The sequence below is a fragment of the Pseudorca crassidens genome, chromosome 17 (assembly GCF_039906515.1).
Source record: "Pseudorca crassidens isolate mPseCra1 chromosome 17, mPseCra1.hap1, whole genome shotgun sequence".
Taxonomy (NCBI): Eukaryota; Metazoa; Chordata; class Mammalia; order Artiodactyla; family Delphinidae; genus Pseudorca; species Pseudorca crassidens.
The window spans coordinates 70,679,514-70,705,583 of NC_090312.1; the positions used below are offsets into that span (position 1 = coordinate 70,679,514).

Consider the following 26,070-nt stretch of genomic DNA (forward strand, 5'->3'; position numbering starts at 1 on the left):
CCCTTTTGCTATTACAGTAACTCAGAAGCTCTTTTTTAAAACTCCCCAAGTTTGTCAGTTAATTTAAATTATAGGAGTTTTATATACCATAGAATTTGGAGTGCAGTGTTACGGTTTTATCACCAGTCACCTTATATAATAACAAACATAATTTGCATGTTCCTGGTCTACTTTTATTGAGTAACTCAGGAAGTCTAACGACCACGCTCCTTGAGGATTTTAATAAATGTTTACAAGTCCCACTTATGCGTGACAGAGAAACGTCCTATCAGTCCAGCCACGTGCAGTCTAACGGCAGCTGATTCAACAAACTTAATGGAGCTTTTATGCTCATAGTGTCCCTCAGATGGGTCTTCAGAACCTCATGCGAAATGAGACTGCAATCAACTGGCCTTTTTTGCTAAAATTCAGGAAACTCCTTTGACTACTTCAGTGCAAAGTAAACACATATACTCTTGAAGAGTCAGCGTGGATTTGTGGGAACGTAGTGGTCACCTAGGTCGGTGTTGAATCCCGGCTTTGCAGCGTCTGCCTGTGTGATCTCCACCACAGGGTCTGACAAGCTCTCCAGGCCTCAGCGTTGCCAGCTTTAGAGCGGGGGCAGTAAAAACAAAGCTCACAACATCCGACGCCTAGGTGTGTGTCTGGCTTATCTCCGTTAGGCACTGGATAAAGTCTGTCTATTATTTAGGGTGGATGGTTGTGTCTGGCTGGTATAGTATTTTACTACTTTTGTCTTTAAGGGGAAAAAAAAATGTTCTCTAATCAACTAACTTTTCCACGGGCCTGAGATGAAGTTTGTCTCTACAGGCAGCCGTTTGGCAACTCTCCAGATGACTTGCTGTGTCCACACCCTGCAGCGGAGTCTCCAAGTGACGAAGGCGCTCTCCTGGACCAGCTGTACTTGGCCTTGCGGAACTTCGATGGCCTGGAGGAGATCGACAGAGCTCTGGGGATACCCGAGCTGGTCAGCCAGGTGGGCACAGGGCGAAGCTGGTGGGGACCGAGCACTTGCGTGGGCACGGAGGTACCTGTTCTCTTTGGTCGGCAGGTAATCTGCAGCCTGCTTTTTAGAATGCTTTCTTACCTGTTAACAAGCCAGCTCTGTGTGCTGTCTCCCCCACTCCTTGTTACTCCCACATCAAGAATGGAAAATACTGAGAATGAGTTTGACCTGTACTTTGGGTCAATTGAGCTGAAAGGCAGAAACTCAAGTCCAGCTCATCTACTGACAGGGAGGAACATGCAAGGGGCAGAGAAGCCAAGAACAGAACATTGCTGCCCCAGCAATCCAGAACCTTCCATCTAAAAAGTAGTATCCTTAAAATGGTTCTGACAAACCTAGGGGCAGGACAGGAATAAAGATGCAGACGTAGAGAATGGACTCGAGGACACAGTGGGGGGAAGGGGAAGCTGGGACAAAGAGAGTGGCACGGACATATATACACTACCAAATGTAAAATAGATAGCTAGTGGGAAGCAGCCACATAGCACAGGGAGATCAGCTCGGTGGTTTGTGACCACCTAGAGGGGTGGGATAGGGAGGGAGGGAGGGAGATGCAAGAGGGAGGGGATATGGGGATATATGTATGCATATAGCTGATTCACTTTGTTATATAGCAGAAACTAACAACATCGTAAAGCAATAATACTCCAATAAAGATGAAAAATAAAAAATAATTTTAAAAAAAATAGGGCTTCCCTGGTGGCGCAGTGGTTGAGAGTCCGCCTGCCGATGCAGGGGACACAGGTTCGTGCCCTGGTCCGGGAAGATCCCACGTGCCGCGGGGCGGCTGGGCCCGTGAGCCATGGCTGCTGAGCCTGCGCGTCCGGAGCCTGTGCTCCGCAACGGGAGAGGCCGCAGCAGTGAGAGGCCCGCGTACCGCAAAAATAATAATAATAATTTAAAAAAATAAAAACTAGTATCCTGGGCTTCCCTGGTGGCGCAGTGGTTGAGGGTCCGCCTGCCAATGCAGGGGACGTGGGTTCGTGCCCCGGTCCGGGAGGATCCCGCGTGCCGTGGAGCGGCTGGGCCCATGAGCCATGGCCACTGAGCCTGCGCGTCCGGAGCCTGTGCTCCGCAACGGGAGAGACCACAGCAGTGAGAGGCCCGCGTACCGCAAAAAAAAAAAAAAAAAAAACTAGTATCCTCAGTCACTCTTCATCTTAACATTTGTGGGCTAGTGATAGGAAGCTACTTGTGCTAAAAGAATATGTTGCACGTAAGTTAGCAGTAATCTCTTTTTTTGGCTGTTGGGTCTTTGTTGCTGCACACGGGCTTTCTCTAGTTGCGGCGAGCGGGGGCTACTCTTCGTTGTGGCACGCGGGCTTCTCATTGCAGTGGCTTCTCGTTGCGGAGCTCGGGCTCTAGGTGCATGGGCTTCAGTAGTTGTGGCTCACAGGCTCAGTAGTTGTGGCTCGTGGGCTCTAGAGTGCAGGCTCAGTAGCTGTGGCACACGGGCTTAGTTGCTCTGTGGCATATGGGATCTTCCCGGACCAGGGCTTGAACCCGTGTTCCCTGCATTGGCTGGCGGACTCTTAACCACTGCGCCACCAGGGAAGCCCCAGCAGAAGTCATTTTAAAGGTAGCTGCAGTTCATTCATCATTTTGCCCTCTGTGTGGATTTAGCCACAGTCATATGGGGACTATTTAACATCGATGGGAATGTAAAGACGTTAGCCAGTCTTAGTGGGCTTCTCCCTCCTGGTGATTAGTTGGTGACATAAAGTCATTAACTACATCAAGAGTACTTTATAGCAACAATATAATAAATAACCTAACAGTCTCATGAAATAACTTAGGACTTTTCTGAATCTGGCTACGCAGCCCAGTTTGTGTGAAGCAGGCATCCTGGTTTCCTATAGAGTCACCTGGAAAAAACAATGAGTCTCACTGCTGTCTTCCTCTTTTCTCAGCATGAATCGTCTTTATTTCTTATTGCTAAGAAATACCTTCCAGGGTTCGCTCTGCTTCATGGTCATAGGATGTATCGTGAGGGTCTGTGGGAAGGGAGATACAGACCCATTGGAAACCTCTCTGAAGCATTCAAAACAGCCCTGTCATAATCCCCACGTTCAGCAGACATAAGTGGGAGTTAAGACTTGATAGTTCATACTGAGAACAGCAGAATGGAAAGAAATGACTTGAGGTTACATGATATAACCTGAAATAAGAAAGGAAAATGGAGTTGAAGTATTTCCTGTGTGGCTGGCTTGCTTTGCCTTTAGTGCTGGTGAGAATTTAGCATTCAGTATTGTTATCCCTGAGTTTTGTCTAAGTGACATTGAAAGATGTGATTCTTGGGGTTGCTGAGTGACTCGGAGCGTTGTTTTCATCAAAAGTGGTATCATTTCATTAATATCTTCAGTCTCTTTTTTTCTCATTTATTTGTGTTGTTTCTGTTTTGTCTCATCAAATCCCTCATCCTTATATCATATTAAACTGAATTATAGAAATAGTGATTAGGTGGAGTCGGGAACTGTAGAATACACGTGGACTTTATTTGTACTCATCAGAGTTGTGTGTTTTCTTTAAAAATGGATATTAAACTTTCTCTCTGTTAAAGATGGGCAAATATTTAAAGATCTGAGATAGTTTTGTGGATGTAGTTAGAGCAGTAATTCAACAGTGAGTGGTTTCCCCCAAGCGGGCTCCATCCACATTTTTAAAACTACTACGGACAGGGGAGTGGACCCAGTTCTCACGGGTCCACGTGACCTAAGCCCAGGATTCTGGGTGGCCCCAAGCCCTGCTCTCACATGGGTAGACTGGCTTGAGGAAAGCTTAGGCCGTTACTAGGCTAAAGCAAACCTGAGAGATGATTTTGCTGTTGCGTCCTTGCCTCCTGTCTGCTGGGAGGTTTGTGGCAGAAAGAAGAGGAGAATGAAGCAGGTGCGCCTTCCTGCTCTGCGCAGAGTCATTTAGGGCCACCTACATCGAGGGTGTGCCCCTTGGAGAAGTTCTGGATTTTCTGCAGCCGCCTCCTTCTGACCCAGATAGGGTAGCCCTAAGAAGCCAAGGATGATGAACATGTTAGATACGGCTAGGAGGAAATAAGATGGTGGCAGAATGTGGGGCGTGTAGGGAATTCTGACGACCACAGAAAACAGTCAGACACAGGTGGTGTTTCACACTGGTGAGTGGCTCAGGTCCCACATCACAGACTCTACTGGAAGCCACTCCTCACTAGCCAGACAGGCTTCCTGCAATTTGCTGCACATCTACAAGTCTCAGTTTTGTTATCTGCAAAATGGGAATAGTGGTGGCACCCCAACACTGCCGAGCCCAGCCAGGTACCAAGGCAGCTGTCTAGTTAAAGTGATTAATACAGGTGTGACTAATCAAATCAGAACACTTAACACGTGGGAATTCCCTGGCGGTCCAGTGGTTAGGACTCTGCACTTTCCTGCCGGGGCCCGGGTTTAACCCCTGCTTGGGGAACTAAGATCCCGCAAGCTGGCAAAAAAAAACAAGCCCCTTGAGGCGTCTAGGGGACGTTCGCATTCTTCCAACTGGCGGCATGAGTAGGAGGCATTCCGTAGTCACAGCCCATCTCTCCCTTCCCTCGGAAGAAGTGCTGCGGGGAGTCAAGCCTGACCCCTGCTTCTTACCTCAAGTAACTGGATCTCTGGAACAGAGGCATTTTCTGGGAAGACAAGTGGAGTCAAGGTAGAAGTCCCTTTGTGTAGTAAGTGCAATAGCAGAAGCCTCAAATACAGGGCAGTGAGAGGAAACAGCCTTCTGTTCGCTTTGCAGTTTTCAGTGGTTTCACTGATTTGTTTGTTATCGGGGGCTTTCTCCTCAGAGCCAAGCGGTGGATCCAGAGCAGTTCCCAAGTCAGGATTCCAACATCCTGCTGGAGCAGAAGGCCCCTGTGTTCCCACAGCAGTATGCATCTCAGGCACAAATGGCCCAAGGCAGCTACACTGCCATGCAGGATCCAAGCTTCCACACCATGGGGCAGCGGCCGAGCTACGCCACGCTCCGTGTGCAGCCCAGACCCGGCCTCAGGCCCACGGGCCTGGCGCAGACCCAGCCCAACCAGCTGAGGCTTCAGCTGCAGCATCGCCTCCAAGCACAGCAGGTGCGTTCCTGGCTGCGCCTGGAAGATCGGGGGGGCGGTGTGGGGGCGGGGCACAGGGAAGGTGGACGTGAGCCCGGGGGTCCTTATGGAGGCCTTAAAAGCTCCTTCTGTCCTTTCGAAGAGGGTGAAAGCGTTGCCACGTTACCTTACAACTTCCATACTCCTTTCTGCTTCACCTCCTTCCCTTCTTTCTCTCTTCTGCAATAACTCCACTCCAGCGTAGAGCAGCTCTTTGGTTTCCTGGCTCTATTATTTACTGAGGGGCTAACCTTGAGCTCTGTGAGCCTCAGTGTTTACATCTGTACAATGGGTTCGCTGTACAGTCTCGGGCAGTATGTGTGTGTCTGTGGGGCCCGGCACAGTTTCTGGCCCAAAGGGAGCTCCCAGGACAACCATAGCTCCTGCCATTCATCCTATCTTGTGGCCAGAATCATCGCTCTTAGTGGAGTGGTGGCATAGGGTGCTGCGTTATGGAATACCTGTTTAGCTCAAGAAAGTGTGTTCTCACTGAAACAAGCCTGGACAGATTTCTCTCATATGGTAAATAATCGTGTTGTGGGCTTTAAATCGCCTCTCCCTTTTTTCCCTCTGCTTTTTTCCTAATCTTCCTCTTGGCCTCCTTTTCTGATCATTCCACTCCCTTGCCCCCTTGCAAACAGTGTGTTTTCCAAACTGTCCAGAATAACTTCTCAGCTATCAGCAATGGGAAACCTCAGCGATGACTAGCTTTACAAGGGGATCCAGGTACAAGCCATGTGGTTTCAGTGTCCAGCAGCAAGCAGATGTTGGGTTGGCGGGGAGAGGGGAAATTTCTTGAGGAAGGTGATTTGAAATAGAATATATTCTGATTAAAAATATATTGATTGCCATGTGTATGCGTTTAGAATCGCCAGCCACTCATGAATCAAATCAGCAATGTTTCAAACGTGAACCTGACTCTGAGGCCTGGAGTACCCACACAGGTAAGGGGCAGACCAGCCGTCAGCTTTTACTGCATCCGCGTAACTTCTCTTGTCATTTCTTCCCCCTTGATATCCCACGTAACGTAACTCAGAAGGCCATACATAGATCCAGATCCACACAGTGGATGTCGTGTCATTCGCTTTTCTTGTCTGGTCTGTTGCTTTTGTGGTTCTCTCCTCATCACTGCCATGTTTATTGCCAGGTACAGTCAATTATCGTTATTCACACTGGTTGTGTTCAGAAAAGTTACTGCAAACACTGAATTAGCGAATATTGAACTGTTGCTCCTAGGAGAAATAAAGGGTTCGTTTCCTTTGAGCCTCTCGGTCAGATTTTCATGAATCAATGTGTGTTTCTGTTTGAAGACGCCTTGTTTAATACATGCTGTTGATTCACTAACATTGAACTCACAGCCAGCAGCACTGTAACTCATGCCTGCATGAAGCTCCTCGGACTCCCAGATTTTCCCCATAAGGCACATCGCAGCCCCCTGTGCTTATCTAGGACCCTAGGCAGCGCTTCAGCACTTCTCAGGAGCCATTTTAAACAGCAGAGTCACCAACAAAAAGCACGACAGTGTGAAAAACGTGGAGCTAAATAGTCCACAAAAAGGACAGTTGTGCGCAGTACGAGAGCTGAAACGAGAAGCAGTGCCACCTGGTTTCAGCCTCAGGTGGGAATGGGCACGTTGGGCTTCTCACATTTTTTGCTGCTCTGCACGTGTCCATAAATCACGACAGTGCCGTGAGTATTGGTTCTGGGGTGACAAATAAATGTTAGCAGGTAGGCAAGCTCACCAGTGCAGAATCCACAAATAATGAGGTCGACTGTATACTGCCAGGACCCGTAACCAGCCTGGTACCACTTACTGACAGCGCCCCTCCCGTCCTGTCCTGGCCTCCCTACGCGCCTGCCTCCGTTCTGCCTTTTCTGAAGTGCTTCAAAGCCACCTTTTGGCACAGTGACTTGGTTTCCCTTTAGACTTGAATGTCCCTTAATGAGACTAAACTGCCGTCCTCAGGGTTTTTGTACAGAGTCCTCTTACAGACAGGACTGGGGTTACCGTGGGCTCCCCTCGTTACCTGTGTCCTCTCACAGCGAGTCTCAAGTTTCTTGATACTGACATCAAACTTAACGCATGTCATTGCAATGTTTGAGAATCATCATCTACAGAATTCAGAAGCTCACATTCTCAGCCACCAGTTGGTCAGCTCTAAACTGTTCTCTTCTGTTTGCCAAATAATTTCGCACGAGACAGTACCCTTTGTTATCCTCTTTCTAACATACGGGTTGTTTTTCGATCTGTCTCCACCCCCAATGTCTTCCTCCGCGTTTTGCCCTCCGTTCCAGGCACCTATTAACGCACAGATGCTGGCCCAGAGACAGAGGGAAATCCTGAACCAGCATCTTCGACAGAGACAAATGCATCAGCAGCAGCAAGTTCAGCAGCGAGCTCTGATGATGAGAGGACAGGGGCTGAACATGACGCCCAGCGTGGTGGCTCCTAGTGGTGTGCCGGCAACTATGAGCAGCCCCCGTGTCCCCCAGGCAAATGCACAGCAGTTTCCCTTCCCTCCGAGCTACGGTACGGGACTTACGCCGCCGCCGCCTTTCACCAGTCCTTTCTCACCCGTGTCCCCCAGTCCCGGGTCACAGCTCCTCTCTCGCAGCTCTTTGCATGGCTCCCAGAGGAACCTGGCTAACCGGGGGGGTGCTAGGAAACCTGGGAGGACCACTGGGGCCCGTCAGGAGTCCCCAGGTCCAGCAGGGTACCTTCCAGTCTCTCAGCTCAGGTGCCACCTTTGCTCTGAGTGCAGGTCTTTCTTTAAGAATGACCGGAGTAGGTGTGCATGCGTAGAGTGCCTCTGCCAGTCATGCGTGTGAGTGCGTGTGAATGTCTGCACTTAAGTCGGTGTCTGTAAACACAGGTGCCTGTGCATATGCTTATACTTGAAAACCTCTGAGTCTAAAAACGATAGATAGGAAATGTTGAAAGAAAATGTTGAAAGACATATCATTGTAAGTATGTTACAGACTTTCTACAGCTTTTGAAAAATAAAGGTTCTCAATATTATACCAGATCTTTAACGAATTGATCATTCTTAAGGGCTGCTGCACAGAAACCACAGCAGACGACCTCTTAATTTTCTTCGTATTGATTTGTTGTTTAATGTCAGTCTTAAGAGACAAGCGTGCAATGTCATAAACATTAATATTTGTGTGCATGTCATATTCGATTAATAGTTGAATTATTGATAAAAGTAAGGGCTTACATCAAGGTTAATATTCAAAATGACTTTCCCCATCTTCCGCCAGAGTTCTCTAGAAACAACTACCAAGTCTTTGTGGTGCTTAGCCTCATGTCTCCTATTTCTTTAAAGAAACAGAAAGATAATGTGCAGCTTTTTCCTGTGTGATCTTAAGCTTTTCTTCTATAGCTCATTAAAGCATTAATAAAATATGCATGTTTAACACATCTTCTAGGCAAAAATGGGCTTACCTTAATGTCATCCCTGAAATTTTCTAAGGAGCCGCTCCTTTGTTTCCCAACTCTTCCTCTCTTTACTTTTTGATCATTTAGGAAAGACTGCTAAAAGTTCTTTCTCTCCTTTTAGTGTAAACACCATTTGCCTCTGCACTGAGCAAGAAGCTTACGTGGAATTAGTTTTTCTTATTCTTGCTAATCTTGTAGAGCGCAAGAATATACAAGATTCTTGTAGAATCTCTTGGTAGAATTTCTTGGTAGAGCCCTTCATAAATACACAACAAGCTAATCATGAATGTAGTTACTTTCTAAAATTTTTTTATTTTTTGGCCATGTCGCACAGCTTGTGAGATCCCAGTTCCCCAACCAGGGATCGAACCCAGGCCCTCAGCAGTGAAAGTGCGGAGTCCCAACCACTGGACCGCCATGGAATTCTCACAGTCACTTATTTTTAAAAACGCATCTATCTCATCATAGAATAACTTGGGTTAATTTAATAAAAAATTATTCAAGTGTGTTGGCTTTTTATATATAGCTAAACCTTAATCCAACTTAATCCAGTTGTAGTGATATATAAACATTGAAAGACTGTTTCCGGTCAAAGAGAAATATACACATTTGACTCATTCTTGATTTGCAAGGGATATGGGGAGAGAATAGTATCTCTCTCTACCTCTAGTCGTGATGGTTAATATCGTTCTTAGGCACGCCTCTAATTACTATAGAGAACCAAGGTATGGAGAGATTTTCTTCATGCATTTTATTCCATCTTGGAATCTTTTTTAAATGTATATAATTTACCAGCACGTGATCAGGTATTTGATAGTAATTTTCTTTGTGTATTTGATTTGAATGTTCTCTTCTGTCCCCCGTCTCAACGATAAAACTAACAGTCTCCTTTGGATTTCTGTTCTGTTTTTTAAGGAATAAGTCAGCAGCCTGATCCAGGCTTTGCTGGGGCCACCGCACCCCAAAGCCCTCTGATGTCGCCCCGGCTGGCGCACACGCAGAGCCCCATGCTGCAGCAGTCCCAGGCGAACCCAGCCTACCAGGCCTCCTCGGACATGAACGGGTGGGCACAGGGGAGCATGGGCGCAAACAGGTATGCCGCGTGTCTCTGTCTTTTTGATAGAAATGATCACCAGGGAATCTTTCCATAGCCCACCTGTCTCTCTTCTGGATTTTTATTCTTTGCTCAAGCAAGCAATACCAAGTAAACTGCTAAGTAAGCCAGTCTACTTTTCCTAGGGCAGAAGTTACCAGAATTTACCAAACCTTAGCTTAATGTTTGTTCCTTGTGAGTAAAAGGAGCTCCCCTGAGAAGGTAGCACCGCCACCAGTGGATGATAGAAACCGCCGTGGGAGGCAGTGGCCTAGAAGCCACCCTCTATCAGTTTGTTTGAAAGCAAACAGAAGCCTTGTCTGGTACAGACATGACAGTGGGACGTGTCCTTCCAGACCTTCACGGGAATGTGGGGAAAAGGACAGAGCGCGGTGGCCCCCGCAGCTTCGCCAAGGGCTTCCTCCCCCACTGTTTCTGACCTCACCACCTCCTGGTGTCCCACCCGGATTCTCTCAGCCTAGATTTATTCATTCTGAAGGAAATGCCTGAGAAACCAGTGCTCAAAACTGCCTGCCTGTTTGCCCGAGGGCTCTGACATTTTCATCTTTCACTGTGTTTCTAGCATGTTTTCGCAGCAGTCCCCTCCACACTTCGGACAGCAAGCAAACACCAGCATGTACAATAACAATATGAACATCAATGTATCCATGGCGACCAACACAGGTGGGATGAGCAACATGAACCAGATGACTGGACAGATCAGCATGACCTCAGTGACCTCCGTGCCTACGTCAGGGCTGTCCTCCATGGGTCCCGAGCAGGTAAGCACCCCAAGGAGAAGCCCCCCGCGGGCTTCTGATTGTAACTTCTTGTCTATTTTTGCATTAAATGTGTCTTTCCATGTGCTTAATGTATGCCATCAACTCCCACATTTATTTTGAAGAGTTTTTTTCACCTTACCATCACTTGTGTTGGTGTGATTAACAGAAATACTTGATAATGACGAAATAAACATGAAAGGATCCCTGACTGCTCAAAGATCTTTTAAAATATTTCTTAATTTTCTTGTCTTCTGAATTTTTCTCTTATTTGAGGGATTTGGCGATATATAAAATGAATCTCTTAAAATGGAGTGGTGAAAGGTATTTTTTTAAATAGTTTTATTTTTGGATTTTTAAGAACTGATTTTTTTCTAAACATAAAACCAGATGAAAAGCAAAGGCCAGACTACCTGCCATCCAGTTAGCTTTAAATGATAGTTCACGTGTGCAAGGAGACTGACACAGGGTATCCAAAAACTACTCTTCGTCATCTCTGGGATGTGGATACCATGACTTTTTTTTTTTTTTTTTTTTTTTGGTCTGTATATTTTTTTTAATAATTCTGTTTTGTGTTGAATAATACTGAAATGATTCTGCCATCCCTAAGTACATGCCAGCTTCACTTGGTGGCAAAGAGACTCAAAGCACTTGATGCGTAGGTAGCCAGCCTGGGATTCAGAAATCTATGATGGGTAAAGATATTGGTTAATAATTTTTAAACTGTATTAAAGACCTTATTTTTAAAGGGCACAAAATGCTGGGCACTCTGCCACCTCACTAGTTCAGGCAAAGTGTTAATGGGGCAAGGACCCTGAATCTTACTTCAAATTTGGAGAAACTGAGGCATGGAAAGTCTAAACAAATCAACCAAGTGTCACTGACAGCAGCATAAAGTTCCATTAGCCCGTGACTGTGAGAATGGGGAAAGGTCTGCTGAGTCCTGCTGTTGGTAAAGGACAATCTGTGTGAAAACTTACTAAATTTTACCAGGCCTCAGTGTATTATTCTGTAAAAAGATTATTAATAAAAATGCAAAGTGATGCATGAGAAAATAAAAGCACTTTGCAACATAAGAAGGCTTTATGCGTGGGTGAAATAGTAATTTGCACTTCTCTGGTTGAATTGATTGTACTTCTCTGGTGGCCAAATGCTTATTTGTATAAATTAAACATAAAGAAAAATAGACTTTCATCTTTTCAGTGGAGAAAATGTAGTGTAGATGCTGAACTTTCTACCAGAGTGGACCGCCAGCAGCTCCTGCCTTGCTTTCTAGGGGAAGTGGAATTTGTAAAAGAAATGTACAGATGCCAAGAATAGATCACTTAGAAAAGATTCACAAGATCCTGCCTCGTTTGGGGTATTCACACCTGCTCTTGCTAATCAATAACTTGCCTAAAGTAACAGACATCAGGAATCATTGATCTCATTTGCACTCAAAAAAGTGAACACGTTAAGGCATAAGAATGTTTCTAATATTACCATCTCTGTTGAATTTCTCTACAGTATACAAAAAAAAAAATTTTAATTGTGAAGGCAGCGAGTGTATTATAAGGATTTATTTTCATGTTCCTTCACACTCCCCCCAGAACGTATGCATGGAAGAATAGATAAGGGAAGTGGCCGTTTTTATGTAGTCCTTTCTCCCCATAATTCTACTCCTAGAACCAAAGAAGCAGGTTAATGGGTGGTTATTTCCCGTACGCTTCTGGATGTCTCACTGAATAAAGCCCCTGTGCTGTCCTGCCGCCCTCAGGTTAACGATCCTGCTCTCAGAGGAGGCAGCCTTTTCCCAAGCCAGCTGCCTGGAATGGATATGATTAAGCAGGAGGGAGACGCACCACGGGTAAGAGACAGCAGAGAAGCAAGCCATGAATGCGGTAGTAAAGTGAATGTGACGTTCTGTAGACTAAAATGGGCATAGATGTGTCCGCCTGCAGATTGAAGAGAGTTGTGTAATACTTTTGATATTTTTTAAATGTCTTCTAATTTTATCGGACATACAGTGGTTTTTGTGTGAATAATTTTTTCTCTAAGCTCATTTCAGCTGAGCTGATAGTGGTGTGTGAATTAAGAACACTAGTTCTGCCCTGGAGTGAAACTATTATAGCCAAGCAGAAAATCAAGTAGCAAGGAATTAGTCGTGTGAGGGCAAGCTGATCAGTTTTGCTTTTTCTGAATCATGCTGCCTGCCTTTTCAGAAGGATGGAGAGGAACTAACTTATAGTTGCTCTCTCTCCCTTAATTAAGTCTAAGTTTACTCTAAGTGTTTTTCTATATTTCATTTTAGTTAGGCCACCATTTGCTTATTACCTTAAACACTTGTTCGAAGAAGAGTGATATTACCGTGTTCAGCCAGATCTTGAAACAGTAGAACAATCAGTGCTTAGACGCCACCTGAGTTGGGAGCCTGGCGGCAGGTGTGCCAGAGGGACCAGGAGGGCCCTGAGCGACCTGGCACAGGTGAACCGGGCCCTCTGAAGGTGGGGCAGTTACAGTCCTGAGCAGCAGGTAATTCTCTTCTAAAGCGGAAGTCCTCTCTCAGTGGAGAAAAAGGTAGGGATGATGTGGAATTTCCTACACAACAGTGGATCGTGGATCATTTTGTTAGTATTATTAGCATTCAAGTTCAAAAACCAATAGCATAAATTTGATCCAGATTTTAACGACGCAGTGTGTGGCTTGTCTCGTTTGAAGAACCATGGTCACGGTCATGGTGTGGCGCCGAGGCTTTGGGGGGCAGGGTGGGGGGAGTCCCTTGGATGTTTTGCGTACGAACCCAGATGTGCACGTCATCTGAACGGTTAACGTACGGATGTAGTCGGTCTAACAGAAGAAGATGGAGTATATTGCATTACTGACCAAGGGTCTAGACTCTAAATGCGCCATCGATGGAGGCTGGAAGGCCGCGGGGCCTGCCCTGCCCTCCGCTGCGGCCCTGCACACAGGGGCGGCCTGTGCGCAGAAGCAGGGCCTTCAAACCCGGACGGCACCTCCCAGAGGAACGATGGCATCGGCGCCCACTAGGCTCCCACAGGGGACAGCCCGTTCTAACCCAGAAGTGCCGGGAGCTTACCCTCTGAGCGTGTGGTGTCTCTCTGGGGGGAAGAAGTGCGTGTAGGCGGCCAGGCTCGCATTTCGCTCCACGGATCCCGCGCGCGAGGAGACCGGGCCTCCCTCCCCCCACTGCCGGGTAACCTAGCGCAGCCGGGGGCGGGATGAGGCCCTGGGAAGCACTTCCCCGGGCAGAGCCGGCAGCCCAGCCTTGCGCTGCTGTCTTCCGAGAGCCCCAGAAAGTGAGCGGCCTTAGTATTAGGTCCTTTCTTCTGCCACCACGTTACCTCCAGGAAGGAAAGACTCGCCTTCTGTAAAGCGGAGCACGTGGGTGGCCCACGGTCTGGTGCAGAAACCACCCACCTGTATTGAGCGTTTAGCGCAGGCCTGATTCTCTGCTTAGAGCTTTATTTGGAGCAGCTCACTGAAACCACAGCCCAGTGCGCATGGCAGATCCACTGTTCGGAGAGTTTACTGACTCGCCCGAGGTCCTGCAGCACAGAAGGTGAACCCCGGCGGGCCGATCCCTGGCTGCTGTCGGCCCTGCACCATATACCACCCACCTCTCCCAAGGCAGCCCAGGGCTCTTGTGAGACTTCTTCAAGGGTTCATGCAGGTAGCGCTGGAAATGCAGGCCAAAAAGGAACATATTACTTCATTCTTTGGGGCCATTCCTTTCTCTCTCTATAGGTCCTAAAGGGAAGGAAAAGATACTTAAACATACTCTGGGACAGGCAGTGAAGACTCAGCTGCATACTTAGTAGAGTCCTCCCTCGGGCGGGGGGGGGGGGGGGGGCCTCATCTCAGCATGGAGGAAGCCCCCTGAGTGAGGGAAGGGAACGCACCTTTTGGCCTCTGATGCACCACGGACCGTGCGGGCCCGTGGTAGATATTTAGGCCTCCCCCGCGTGTTTAGACAGGGAGACTGAATCTCTGAAGACTGGGCACTTTACCCCAGGTCACACAGCTAGCAGTGGTGGAATATATCGGAGGCCAAGAGGGGGACCACCCCGAGCAGCAGCACAGGAGGGGCCCAGCCCTGCCAGGTGGGCTCGACTGGCACAGCACAGGGTGGAGAGATGCAGGCAGGCGGCCAGCGGAACCAGATGTTCACACACGTCGGGGTGCCGGCGGGGGGGCTGAAGAAACCTGAATTGGAAAGATGAGCACTAAGGTCACAAAAGGCAACTTTAGGTAAACATAGGGTGTTCTCTCCATCCAAGTGCCTTTCGGATCCGTGGTGAGGAGTCTCTCTGTCACCGTCTAGCCCGGGCCATTTACACACCTCTCACTTCCTGCTTTTTTCCAGTCCCCCTCTTGAATCTGGCTTCTCCATCTATTGGTTATGCTGAATGTTAAAGCCAGAGAACAGTCTGTCACAGACACGCTGGTGGTTTCCTTTAGACTCTAAAGTTTAGAGAATAATACGTGCAGTGTATCCCTCCTAATTCACGAACAATACCTGGAAATCACTCTGCATTTGTCACCGTGCTCCCGGTGTGCGCACAGGGAGGCTTCCGTCGTGTTCGTCCTGCCTCTGTAACATACCCTGCTGCTGCTGTGAAGCGAAGAGCTGTTCTCAGAACTTTTATTGGTGATCAGGTTCTATTTGAACTAGAAACCACTGTGATCCATTATACATTGAATCGTGTTCCATTTAGCCTGGAATGGAGATTAAAATTGGATCTTGCTTTAAGCAGAGCTAGAATATACAACCACGGATTTACCAAAACCTAGAGAAGGGCAGTTATTTTATCTAACCAAAAGATTCTTCCTTTTTATAAGGACTTAATCGTACTGTTACTACACATGTATTTCAGTATATTAAAGTTTACTGCTCAGCCACGTGACACGTATAAAGAAAGTACAGTTGTAATTCTATTATCTAGTGTTTTGGAAATTGAACACTAACTCAAATCAGCTTTGAGTTGATGATAATGACGATGACGGTGATGATGACAAAAACCCCAGTTGATTTAGCCTGCAGAAGCTGGGGAGAAGCCTGTGGTTCTCCATGGGAGTGTGGCAGTAAGGGAGAGTCAAGAGGGGACGTTTTTAGGAAGTGGGTTTGTACTGGATGGTGTGAGGAGAGATGAAGAAAACAGTGACCCCTTCTGGATTGGACGCTGTCAAAGAGCAGGCAGTCCAGCAGCTGGGTATCTCACAGGTACCTCAGTGATCTCTGTTGCGGAGGCAGGTGTCACTGGTAAGAGAGCAGCAGTCACTGAGAAGGAGGGATGGGAAATCCGTTGCAGCCTGTGCCTTCGGAGTCGCGTGCAGGATCTGCCGGCTGTGGGAACCACTCTGCGTTCAGTTAGGATCAATGCCATCTGCTCATCTGCATCAAAATCAAGCGTAAAAATAAAATTAATTAATTAATTTTAAAAAAAATCAAGCGTAACTCATCCGGATGCAGCCCTTGTGATTGGTATTATTTAAACCGGCCACGTGGTCTGATGTCTTTGTGATGGGCCTCATGATGATCTTACAGAAATTCCACGCCATGACACCACCCCCTCTCTGTTTTCCTACAGAAATACTGCTGACGCTGAAGGTAGCTGGTTGCTTCTTTCTTCAGCTGACTGGGCTCACTTGCTCAAGATGCTTACCAGTCTGGAGAGCTGCGTCTATTTGTTTTGACCCAACCGACCTGCCATCCAGTCCCGCCAGAGCAAGATGGGCAGACGGGCCTGGGCCCCGCTCCCCCGGTGGAGTCCCCCCGGCTGCTGCAGGAGGAGCTGCCTCTTGTGTTGATAGACGGTCTGCAGCTCGCGTCCGGACAACTGTCAGTCTGTTCACTGCATTCACCTTAGTGCAACTTAGATCTCTCCTGCAAAGTAAATGTTGACAGGCAGACTTCATACCCGTGTCAGATTGAATGTATCTAAGTGTATGTATTTAAGGAAAACACCCATATGCTCTCGTTCTGTTCCTGTCTGGTTCCAGACACTGGTTTCTTGCTTTGTTTTCCCTGGCTAACCAGTCCAGCCCAAAAGAGTAAGATTTCTTCTGGGGGGAAGAAAAGAATTTAAAAATATATATATATCAAACAACAGATGTTTTAAGCTAAGCCTTCATTTGGGATAAAAGCAGGGGAGACACCATGGACCGCGCCCTATGTACAGAGAGACACCCAAGAAGTGAAGACCAAGAAATCGTAGTTGTATCTTTGTAGAAAGCGCTCAAGACCATGTTGGAAAGCGTTTCCAGTTACTGAACAGATGAAAAGGAGCCTGTGGGAGGGCTGTTAACAGTAACAAGTACTTTTTCCTCTTTTTTTTTTTTTTCTGATTCAAACCAAACTAGTTCACCCAAATCATGACTCAAGAAGAAATAGTTTTCATTTCCAGATTCGCTTAGATCAATCAGACAGCCTGAATCAGCACCTCCTCTTGAATCTGGCCCCGCCTCTTCCCTTCCCCTCTGCCTTCCCCTGTTCTCCCCACTCTCATGTCTTTTTTTTTTTTTTTTTAAATAAAAGCAACAGAAACCAGGTAAGCCCTATATTGTTTCCTTACGTGTTTTGCCAGCCACTTACCAATTGCTAACTCTTAAATTTCAGAAAAAGGCATTTACTGGCAAGGAGAGGAGCAAAGTTAGGACTTGATACCCATCAGACTTTGGACATCTGCTTTGAAATCATATTCATTCTCTTCCCCAGCAACACTGGTCCACCAAACAGGAGAAAATAATAGTGTGCTTAAAATTGACAGCAGACATCACGACAGATTTCACCTCCACCATGTGTTTTTTATTTTGTTTTTTAGCAGTGCTGACTAAGCCGAAGTTTTGTAAGGTACATAAAATCCAATTTATATGTAAACAAGCAATAATTTAAGTTGAGAACTTAAGTGTTTTAATTGTATAATTTTTGTGAGGTATACATATTGTGGAATTGACTCCAAAATGAGGTACTTCAGTATTAAAATTAGATATCTTCATAGCAGTGTCTCCTAAAGGTGTTTTGTAAAGGCTGTCACGGCCTCGATTAGACCTAATTTGTAGACTTAAGACTTTTTATTTTCTAAACCTTGTGATTCTGCTCACAAGTCACTTATCTAATCTATGTGATATGCAGCCGCTATAGAAACCGATTCTTGATTTTTGTATGTTTATATTCTTTCGTAATGAACCTTAGGAAGACTGCGCGTTACTAAGCAGGCCACTTTTCTGGCTGTTTCTCTTGCCCACTCTGGTGGGGGACAATCTTCTCTTAATTGGCATCAGTTCCAGACAACTGTAATACCAAGAAACTGGTGACCTTTTTTGAGCAATTTCTCCCCAACCCCTAATACAAATACTTTCTTACCTAAATTTCAGAATGATGTCTTTTTGATGTCTAAAAAGCAAAGCATTTTATATCTCATTAGCCAGGCTTTTTAGGAACAGAGAGGTTTTTCCTTGAAATTTGAGTCCTTATTTGTGGCAGGGTGAAAAATATACAGACTACCCCTATTTATACGGATGTCTCTCTCTATATGTACAGATTGTGGGAGTATAGAAAGAGATATAGCCCAAGGATGAATGGTAAGCAGTCTGAAAGCGTGGCCCCATACTAAAGAAACTTTCGGAAAATTTGCATTTCGCTACTTTTTTCCACTTGAGGGGGTCTCACTACAGGGAGGTGGCCGAGGGACGGCACTTCTTGGGGCCACCAGTTCACACGTCCCTCTTGAAAGGCTCTGCTTTTCTCAACCGAACCATTGGGTCGCCCAACTGTGACAGAAAAACACGGGCAGATGTTGGCCCTGAACTCCGTGTCCTCACCGGCACCACAAGGCTTATGTCATACACGGTGTAACGTGACCAGTTCCAAGTCGATCTTTAGAAACGCGTGAATTAGAATGACTTTAACTTCACACAGCACAGAAGAGAAATGGAGTTTAAGCTGGATTTGTTTGTTTTGAGTTTTAAGTCCCTTTTCACTAGAACACTGTCCAAAAATACCGGTGTACCTTTTCTTGTTTATTCCTCCGCCCACTGTGTTCTACTGTCGGTCCCCATTCAGACAAATCTGCAAACCTGTGATACTGGTAATTTGGAATAATTCATGATCGTTACCGTTTTGAAGGAAAAGAGATGATCAGTTCTCCTACGGCTCAGATCAGGTCGTGGATTTACACCTAATTAAGAGAAGAAAAGTCAGTGAAGGAATCCTCTGATCACATTGATCATGATAGAAGCAAAAGCCAAATCAATCCCTCCATGATCAGTATTTCTCATGCTGTATACAATAAACTTGTTAGACTGAGTACTTGGTTTTCGTTTAATAGAACAAATAATCAGTGTTTTACTTATATTACTAAATGTGAAAAACACATAATGTGAAAAGTATACATACATACATACATTAACTTGGTTGTGAAACTCATCTACGTGTTCATGTGATGTGGTAAGTTGAAAAAGTGAAGTGAGCTGTTTTCCTGCAACGAATTCGTTGAACTCGAAGAAGAAAATGCCCCCTCCCACATGTATCTCTTACGGCCTGTAACAATTGAAAGCAATGTTTTTGCAGTTTATATAATGCAGTTTTTAATGTGTTTAAAAACGGAGTTCCTATGGGCTTAACACCTGAAATGGGTGGCACAGATCCCCTTGCAGAACCCAAAGATACACAATCAATTTTGAAATGCAACTTAAGCCATTAATTGTTGGTGTGAATTTAAAATTTTCTAGTATTTGTATGGTAGTATGCTGCCTAAGAGCAAAGCATTCTCTGCACAAAAGAAAATTACTGTAGTGGCTTCGATTTTAATTAGAATTTTCTCCCTGGTGTTTCTTTATAGACTAAAACGAAATCTTTTAAGTTTCTTACTACAGGTAAAAGCTATGTGCAAGAACCTCAAAATGCTAAAATCTAGCATAATGCCTTAGATCTGTTTTTAAGTCTTGTATATTCCTACATAGCTGTCCGATGTATTATATTTGTATAGTGAACTGTGTACAATTTTTTGAATAAGTGCATCATCACTTAACCTTTATGTTGTCGAATGGTGATGATGATACATTTCTTCAAACATTTAACTGTCTTTTTTTTTTCTTATGCCATTTGTGGGTTTTATTTGTACAGTTCCTCATGAAGTTGCATCTGAGATGTGTGTATATGAAAAGATTATACAAGGGTAAAATTAAGCAATATATTAACTATGGTTCTTCAGGAGAAAGCTTACAGTGTTTCAGGTTGTGATTTATTTTCAAAATGGAGTTGACTCCAAACATCACTTTGTTCACCTGCATTGATGTTTGTATTTCTAGTGTGAGCAGTTTATGCAAAAGGTAGATATATTCAGAGAAATTTTAAATACATTTATGCAAGTTAATATTGCTTTGCTGATGCTATTTGCTTATTTGATGTTAAATAATGCTATTGTAAATAAAGAATTCTGTTGTTATTGCATCATTTAATAAATTTTAATGCCTTCAGGTTTTACATGGCTTTGGAGATTTTCATGTGTTTATATTGTATCTTCATTCATAATTGCTGTTAAATATAAAATTTCCTGACGTGCAATTTAATAATTTCTAACGTTTATACAGTAGTTGACACTGTTCCCAGCCTGTTAACATTTATCCTCTCAATGACCCATTTTCTAGATTTTCAGTTTGAAGCCAAGAGGGGTTTGTCCTGCTTAAGGTTTTCTGACAGCTCCATGGCAAATACAGGCCAAATCTAAGTGAGTCCTAAATTATGCTACCACTGCTCATCCCTACTTCTCCAAAAACATGCATGAGAATAATGTGGACTTCTGCCTGGCTTAACAAGGTTATACTTTTTGCATTAGAATAATCATGGTTTTAATAGATTGTTAATAGTTGATAAGCAATGCAAGTATAATACTTAAAACCCAGGTAATAAACTACATGAAATATTATAGTAAATACAATACTATACAATTTTTAAAGTATACCAGAAACAAAATGAGTGATTAGAAAAACCTATGCTACTAATTATATTAGCAAAGTAAAAAAAAACATGATTAACTTAGTAGATGCTGTTTGATAAATTTGCATAGGATAAGTTTCAGCCCACATTCATGAGAAAACCTGAAGGAAAAGTAAAACCTCTAGGCAAAGTAAATGTCCCAAAGTTATTTGAAGTTATTGGATACAATCCCACTGTGATACATCTTACTTCATGGTGAGATATTAAAAGAATTAAAATCAGAACAAACTAAGTAGGCCCACTACCCATTCTAAGAATTTAGGCATCACTAGTGGAATAGAAGGGGTAAAACATTTTCAGCCAATTTGACCATCTATAGGGAAAGCCCAGATGAATCTACCAACCAGCTCTTGTAATGAGTAAAAAAGCTCAGTCAGATGGCTGCAACATACAAAAATCAATAACTTCCATTCACACTAATAACCAATTTTTTTCAATCCCCATTTACAATAACCAATAATGATTATAAAGTAGGATTACACCTAACATGAAGTGTGAAAGACGTTTGTGAAGAAACTGCAAAGTTTTACGAAAAGATACAAAAGACCTGGAAAAGGGGAGGCATGACATGAACCTAGAAAAGGAAAGCCCAGTATTATACATCAATTCCTGCCCCAGCATTATTACAATTCCAGTGCAAATCCAAAAAGTAGGATGCATTTGGAAGATAAGATGTACAATAATGGAAATGTTATAGAAAAAAAAGACTTCTAAAAACATTTTATAACATACTGGTGAGTACTATAGAGTACTTACATAGCAATGGCTAAATACATCAGAAGAACAGTATAGAGCCCAGAGACTGGTCGCTGTATGTAGGTAAATATACGATAGAGATGCCGTTTCTTATCAGTAGGAGTCTCTGTTCTAAAAAAAAAACGGTGTTGAGACAGTTGGCCACATTTGGAGGAAACAAGTTAACTCCCTCACAATATTAACAAACTTCACATGGATCAAGGGTATAAACATAATGAAATATAAAATTAGAAGAATACATGTTACATTGTTGGAAAAGTGAAGTCATTCTTTAAAAGACAAAACAAAAAAATTATTAATAATAAATTTAGAAGACGAGGGGAAGATGGCGGAAGAGTAAGACGCAGAGATCAACTTCCTCCCCACAGATACACCAGAAATACATCTAAACGTGGGACAACTCCTATAGAACACCTACTGAACGCTGGCAGAAGACCTCAGACCTCCCAAAAGGCAAGAAACCCCCCACGTACCTGGGTAGGGCAAAAGAAAACAGAAAGAACAGAGACAAAAGAATAGGGACGGTACCTGCACCAGTGGGAGGGAGCTGTGAAAGAGGAAAGGTTTCCACACACTAGGAAGCCCCTTTGCGGGCGGAGACTGCGGGTGGCGGAGGGAGGAGCTTTGGAGCCGCGGAGGAGAGCACAGCTACAGGGGTGCGGAGGGCAAAGCAGAGAGATTCCCGCACAGAGGATCGGTGCCGACCGGCACTCACCAGCCCGAGGCTTGTCTGCTCCCCCGCCGGGGCGGGCGGGGCTGGGAGCTGAGGCTCGGGCTTCAGTCGGAGCCGGGAGAGGACTGGGGTTGGCGGCGTGAATACAGCCTGCAGGGGTTAGTGCGCCACGGCTGGCCAGGAGGGAGTCCGGGGAAAAGTCTGGCCCTGCCGAAGAGGCAAGAGACATTTTCTTCCCTCTTTGTTTCCTGGTGCGCGAGGAGAGGGGATTGAGAGCGCTGCTTAAAGGAGCTCCAGAGACGGGCGCGAGCCGCGGCTAAAAGCGCGGACCCCAGAGACGGGCAGGAGACGCTAAGGCTGCTGCTGCCGCCGCCAAAAAGCCTGTGTGCGAGCACAGATCACTATCCACACCCCCCTTCCGGGGAGCCTGTGCAGCCCGCCACTGCCAGGGTCCCGGGATCCAGGGACAACTTACCCGGGAGAACGCACGGCGCGCCTCAGGCTGGTGCAACGTCACGCCGGCCTCTGCCGTGCAGGCCCGCCCCGCACTCCGTGCCCCTCCCTCCCGCTGGCTTGAGTGAGCCAGAGCCCAAGAATCAGTGGCCCCTTTAACCCCGTCCTGTCTGTGCGACGAAGAGACGCCCTCCGGCGACCTACACGCAGAGGCGTGGCCAAATCCAAAGCTGAGCCCCTGGGAGCTGTGAGAACAAAGAAGAGAAAGGGAAACCTGTCCCAGCAGCTTCAGAAGCAGCGCATTAAAGCTCCACAATCAACTTGATGCACCTGCATCTGTGGAATACCTGAATAGACAACGAATCATCCCAAATTAAGGAGGTGGACTCTGAGAGGAAGATTTATGATTTTTTCCCCTTTTCCTCTTTTTGTGAGTGTGTATGTGTATGCTTCTGTGTGAGATTTTGTCTGTATAGCTTTGCTTCCACCATTTGTGGAAGCAAATGGTTCTATCCATCCGTTTTATATTTTCTTAATAATTATTTTTCATGTTAATAACTTCATTAAATTTTATCTTACTTTATTTTATTTTCCTTTATCTTCTTTCTTTTTTCCTTCCTTCCCTCCTTCCTCCCTCCCTCCCTCTCTCCCTCCCACCTTTCTTTCTTTTCTTTCCTTCTTTCTTTCCTTCCTTCCTTCCTTCTTGCTTTCTACTTCTACTAATTCTTTCTACTTTTTCTGCCTTTTATTCTGAGCCGTGTGGATAAAAGGATCTTGGTGCTGCAGCCAGGAGTCACTGCTGTGTCTCTGAGGTGGGACAGCCAACTTCAGGACACTGGTCCACAAGAGACCTCCCAGCTCCACATAATATCAAACGGTGAAAATCTCCCAGAGATCTCCATCTTAACACCAGCACCCAGCTTCACTCAACGACCAGCAAGCTACAGTGCTGGACACCCTATGCCAAACAACTAGTAACACAGGAACACAACCCCACCGATTGGCAGAGAGGCTGTCTAAAATCATAATAAGGCCAAAGACACCCCAAAACACACCACCAGACGTGGACCTGCCCACCAGAAAGACAAGACCCAGCCTCATCCACCAGAACACAGGCACTAGTCCCTTCCACCACGAACCCTACACAACCCACTGAACCACCCTTAGCCACTGGGGACAGACACCAAAAACAACGGGAACTACGAACCTGTGACCTGCAAAAAGAAGACCACATACACAGTAAGATAAGCAAAATGAGAAGACAGAGAAACACACAGCAGATGAAGGAGCAAGATAAAGACCCACCAGACCTAACAAATGAAGAGGAAATAAGCACTGTACCTGAAAAAGAATTCAGAATAATGATAGTAAGGATGATCCGAAATCTTGGATATAGAATAAACAAAATGCAAGAAACATTTAACAAGGACCTAGAAGAACTAAAGATGAAACAAACAATGATGAACAACACAATAAATGAAATTAAAAATACCCTAGATGGGATCAATAGAAGAATAACTGAGGCAGAAGAATGGATAAGTGACCTGGAAGATAAAATAGTGGAAATAACTACTGCAGAGCAGAATAAAGAAAAAAGAATGAAAAGAACTGAGGACAGTCTCAGAGACCTCTGGGACAACATTAAACGCACAAACATTCGAATTATAGGGGTTCAAGAAGAAGAGAAAAAGAAAGGAACTGAGAAAATATTTGAAGAGATTATAGTTGAAAACTTCCCTAATATGGGAAAGGAAATAGTTAATCAAGTCCAGGAAGCACAGAGAGTCCCATACAGGATAAATCCAAGGAGAAATACGCCCGCCACTGCCAGGCGTATTAATCAAACTGTCAAAAATTAAATACAAAGAAAGCATATTAAAAGCAGCAAGGAAACAACAAAAAATAACACACAAGGGAATCCCCATAAGGTTAACAGCTGATCTTTCAGCAGAAACTCTGCAAGCCAGAAGGGACTGGCAGGACATATTTAAAGTGATGAAGGAGAAAAACCTGCAACCAAGATTGCTCTACCCAGCAAGGATCTCATTCAGATTTGATGGAGAAATTAAAACCTTTACAGACAAGCAAAAGCTGAGAGACTTCAGCACCACAAAACCAGCTTTACAACAAATGCTGAAGGAACTTCTCTAGGCAAGAAACACAAAAGAAGGAAAAGACCTACAATAACGAACCCAAAACAATTAAGAAAATGGGAATAGGAACATACATATCGATAATTACCTTCAATGTAAATGGACTAAATGCTCCCACCAAAAGACACAGATTGGCTGAATGGATACAAAAACAAGACCCATATATATGCGGTCTACAGGAGACCCACTTCAGACCTAGAGACACATACAGACTGAAAGTAAGGGGATGGAAAAAGATATTCCATGCAAGTGCAAACCAAAAGAAAGGTGGAGTAGCAATTCTCATATCAGACAAAATGGACTTTAAAATAAAGACTATTAGAAGAGACAAAGAAGGACACTACATAATGATCAAGGGATCGATCCAAGAAGAAGATATAACAATTGTAAATATTTATGCACCCAACATAGGAGCACCTCAATACATAAGGCAAATACAAACAGCCAGAAAAGGGGAAATTGACAGTAACACATTCATAGTAGGGGACTTTAACAGCCCACTTTCACCAATGGACAGATCATCCAAAATGAAAATAAATAAGGAAACACAAGCTTAAATGATACATTAAACAAGATGGACTTAATTGATATTTATAGGACACTCCATCCAAAAACAACAGAATACACATTTTTCTCAAGTGCTCATGGAACATTCTCCAGGATAGATCATATCTTGGGTCACAAATCAAGCCTTGGTAAATTTAAGAATACTGAAATTGTATCAAGTATCTTTTCTGACCACAACGCCATGAAACTAAATATCAATTACAGGAAAAGATCTGTAAAAAATACAAACACATGGAGGCTAAACAATACACTACTTAATAATGAATTGATCACTGAAGAAATCAAAGAGGAAATAAAAAAATACCTAGAAACTAATGACAATGGAGACACGACGACCCAAAACGTATGGGATGCAGCAAAAGCAGTTCTAAGGGGGAAGTTTATAGCAATACAAGCCCACCTTAAGAAGCAGGAAACATCTCGAATAAACAACCTAACCTTGCACCTCAAGCAATTAGAGAAAGAAGAACAAAAAAAACCCAAAGCTAGCAGAAGGAAAGGAATCATAAAAATCAGATCAGAAATAAATGAAAAAGAAATGAAGGAAACAATAGCAAAGATCAATAAAACTAAAAGCTGGTTCTTTGAGAAGATAAACAAAATAGATAAACCACTAGCCAGACTCATCAAGAAAAAAAGGGAGAAGACTCAAATCAATAGAATTAGAAATGAAAAAGGAGAGGTAACAACTGACACTGCAGAAATACAAAAGATCATGAGAGATTACTACAAGCAACTCTATGCCAATAAAATGGACAATCTGGAAGAAATGGACAAATTCTTAGAAATGCACAACCTGCCAAGACTGAATCAGGAAGAAATAGAAAATATGAACAGACCAATCACAAGCACTGAAATTGAAACTGTGATTAAAAATCTTCCAACAAACAAAAGCACAGGAACAGATGGCTTCACAGGCGAATTCTATCAAACATTTAGAGAAGAGCTAACACCTATCCTTCTCAAATTCTTCCAAAATATAGCAGAGGGAGGAACACTCCCAAACTCCTTCTACGAGGCCACCATCACCTTGATACCAAAACTAGACAAGGATGTCA

At 44.5% G+C, this 26,070-nt stretch overlaps 1 protein-coding gene across 3 annotated transcripts in view; it reads left to right on the forward strand.

Moving 5' to 3' along the window:
• NCOA2 (nuclear receptor coactivator 2) overlaps positions 1–19,909 on the forward strand; it is a 272,056-nt gene extending 252,147 nt beyond the window's left edge. For all 3 annotated transcript variants that reach the window (XM_067712088.1, XM_067712087.1, XM_067712086.1), the window contains 8 exons: positions 811–976; positions 4,806–5,084; positions 5,969–6,046; positions 7,398–7,632; positions 9,457–9,634; positions 10,218–10,416; positions 12,170–12,259; positions 16,002–19,909. In XM_067712088.1, the coding sequence (XP_067568189.1) occupies positions 811–976; positions 4,806–5,084; positions 5,969–6,046; positions 7,398–7,632; positions 9,457–9,634; positions 10,218–10,416; positions 12,170–12,259; positions 16,002–16,013 (1,237 nt within the window). In that variant the 3' untranslated portion in view covers positions 16,014–19,909. The remainder of the gene's footprint in view (positions 1–810; positions 977–4,805; positions 5,085–5,968; positions 6,047–7,397; positions 7,633–9,456; positions 9,635–10,217; positions 10,417–12,169; positions 12,260–16,001) is intronic.
• Positions 19,910–26,070: the final 6,161 nt, after the last annotated feature.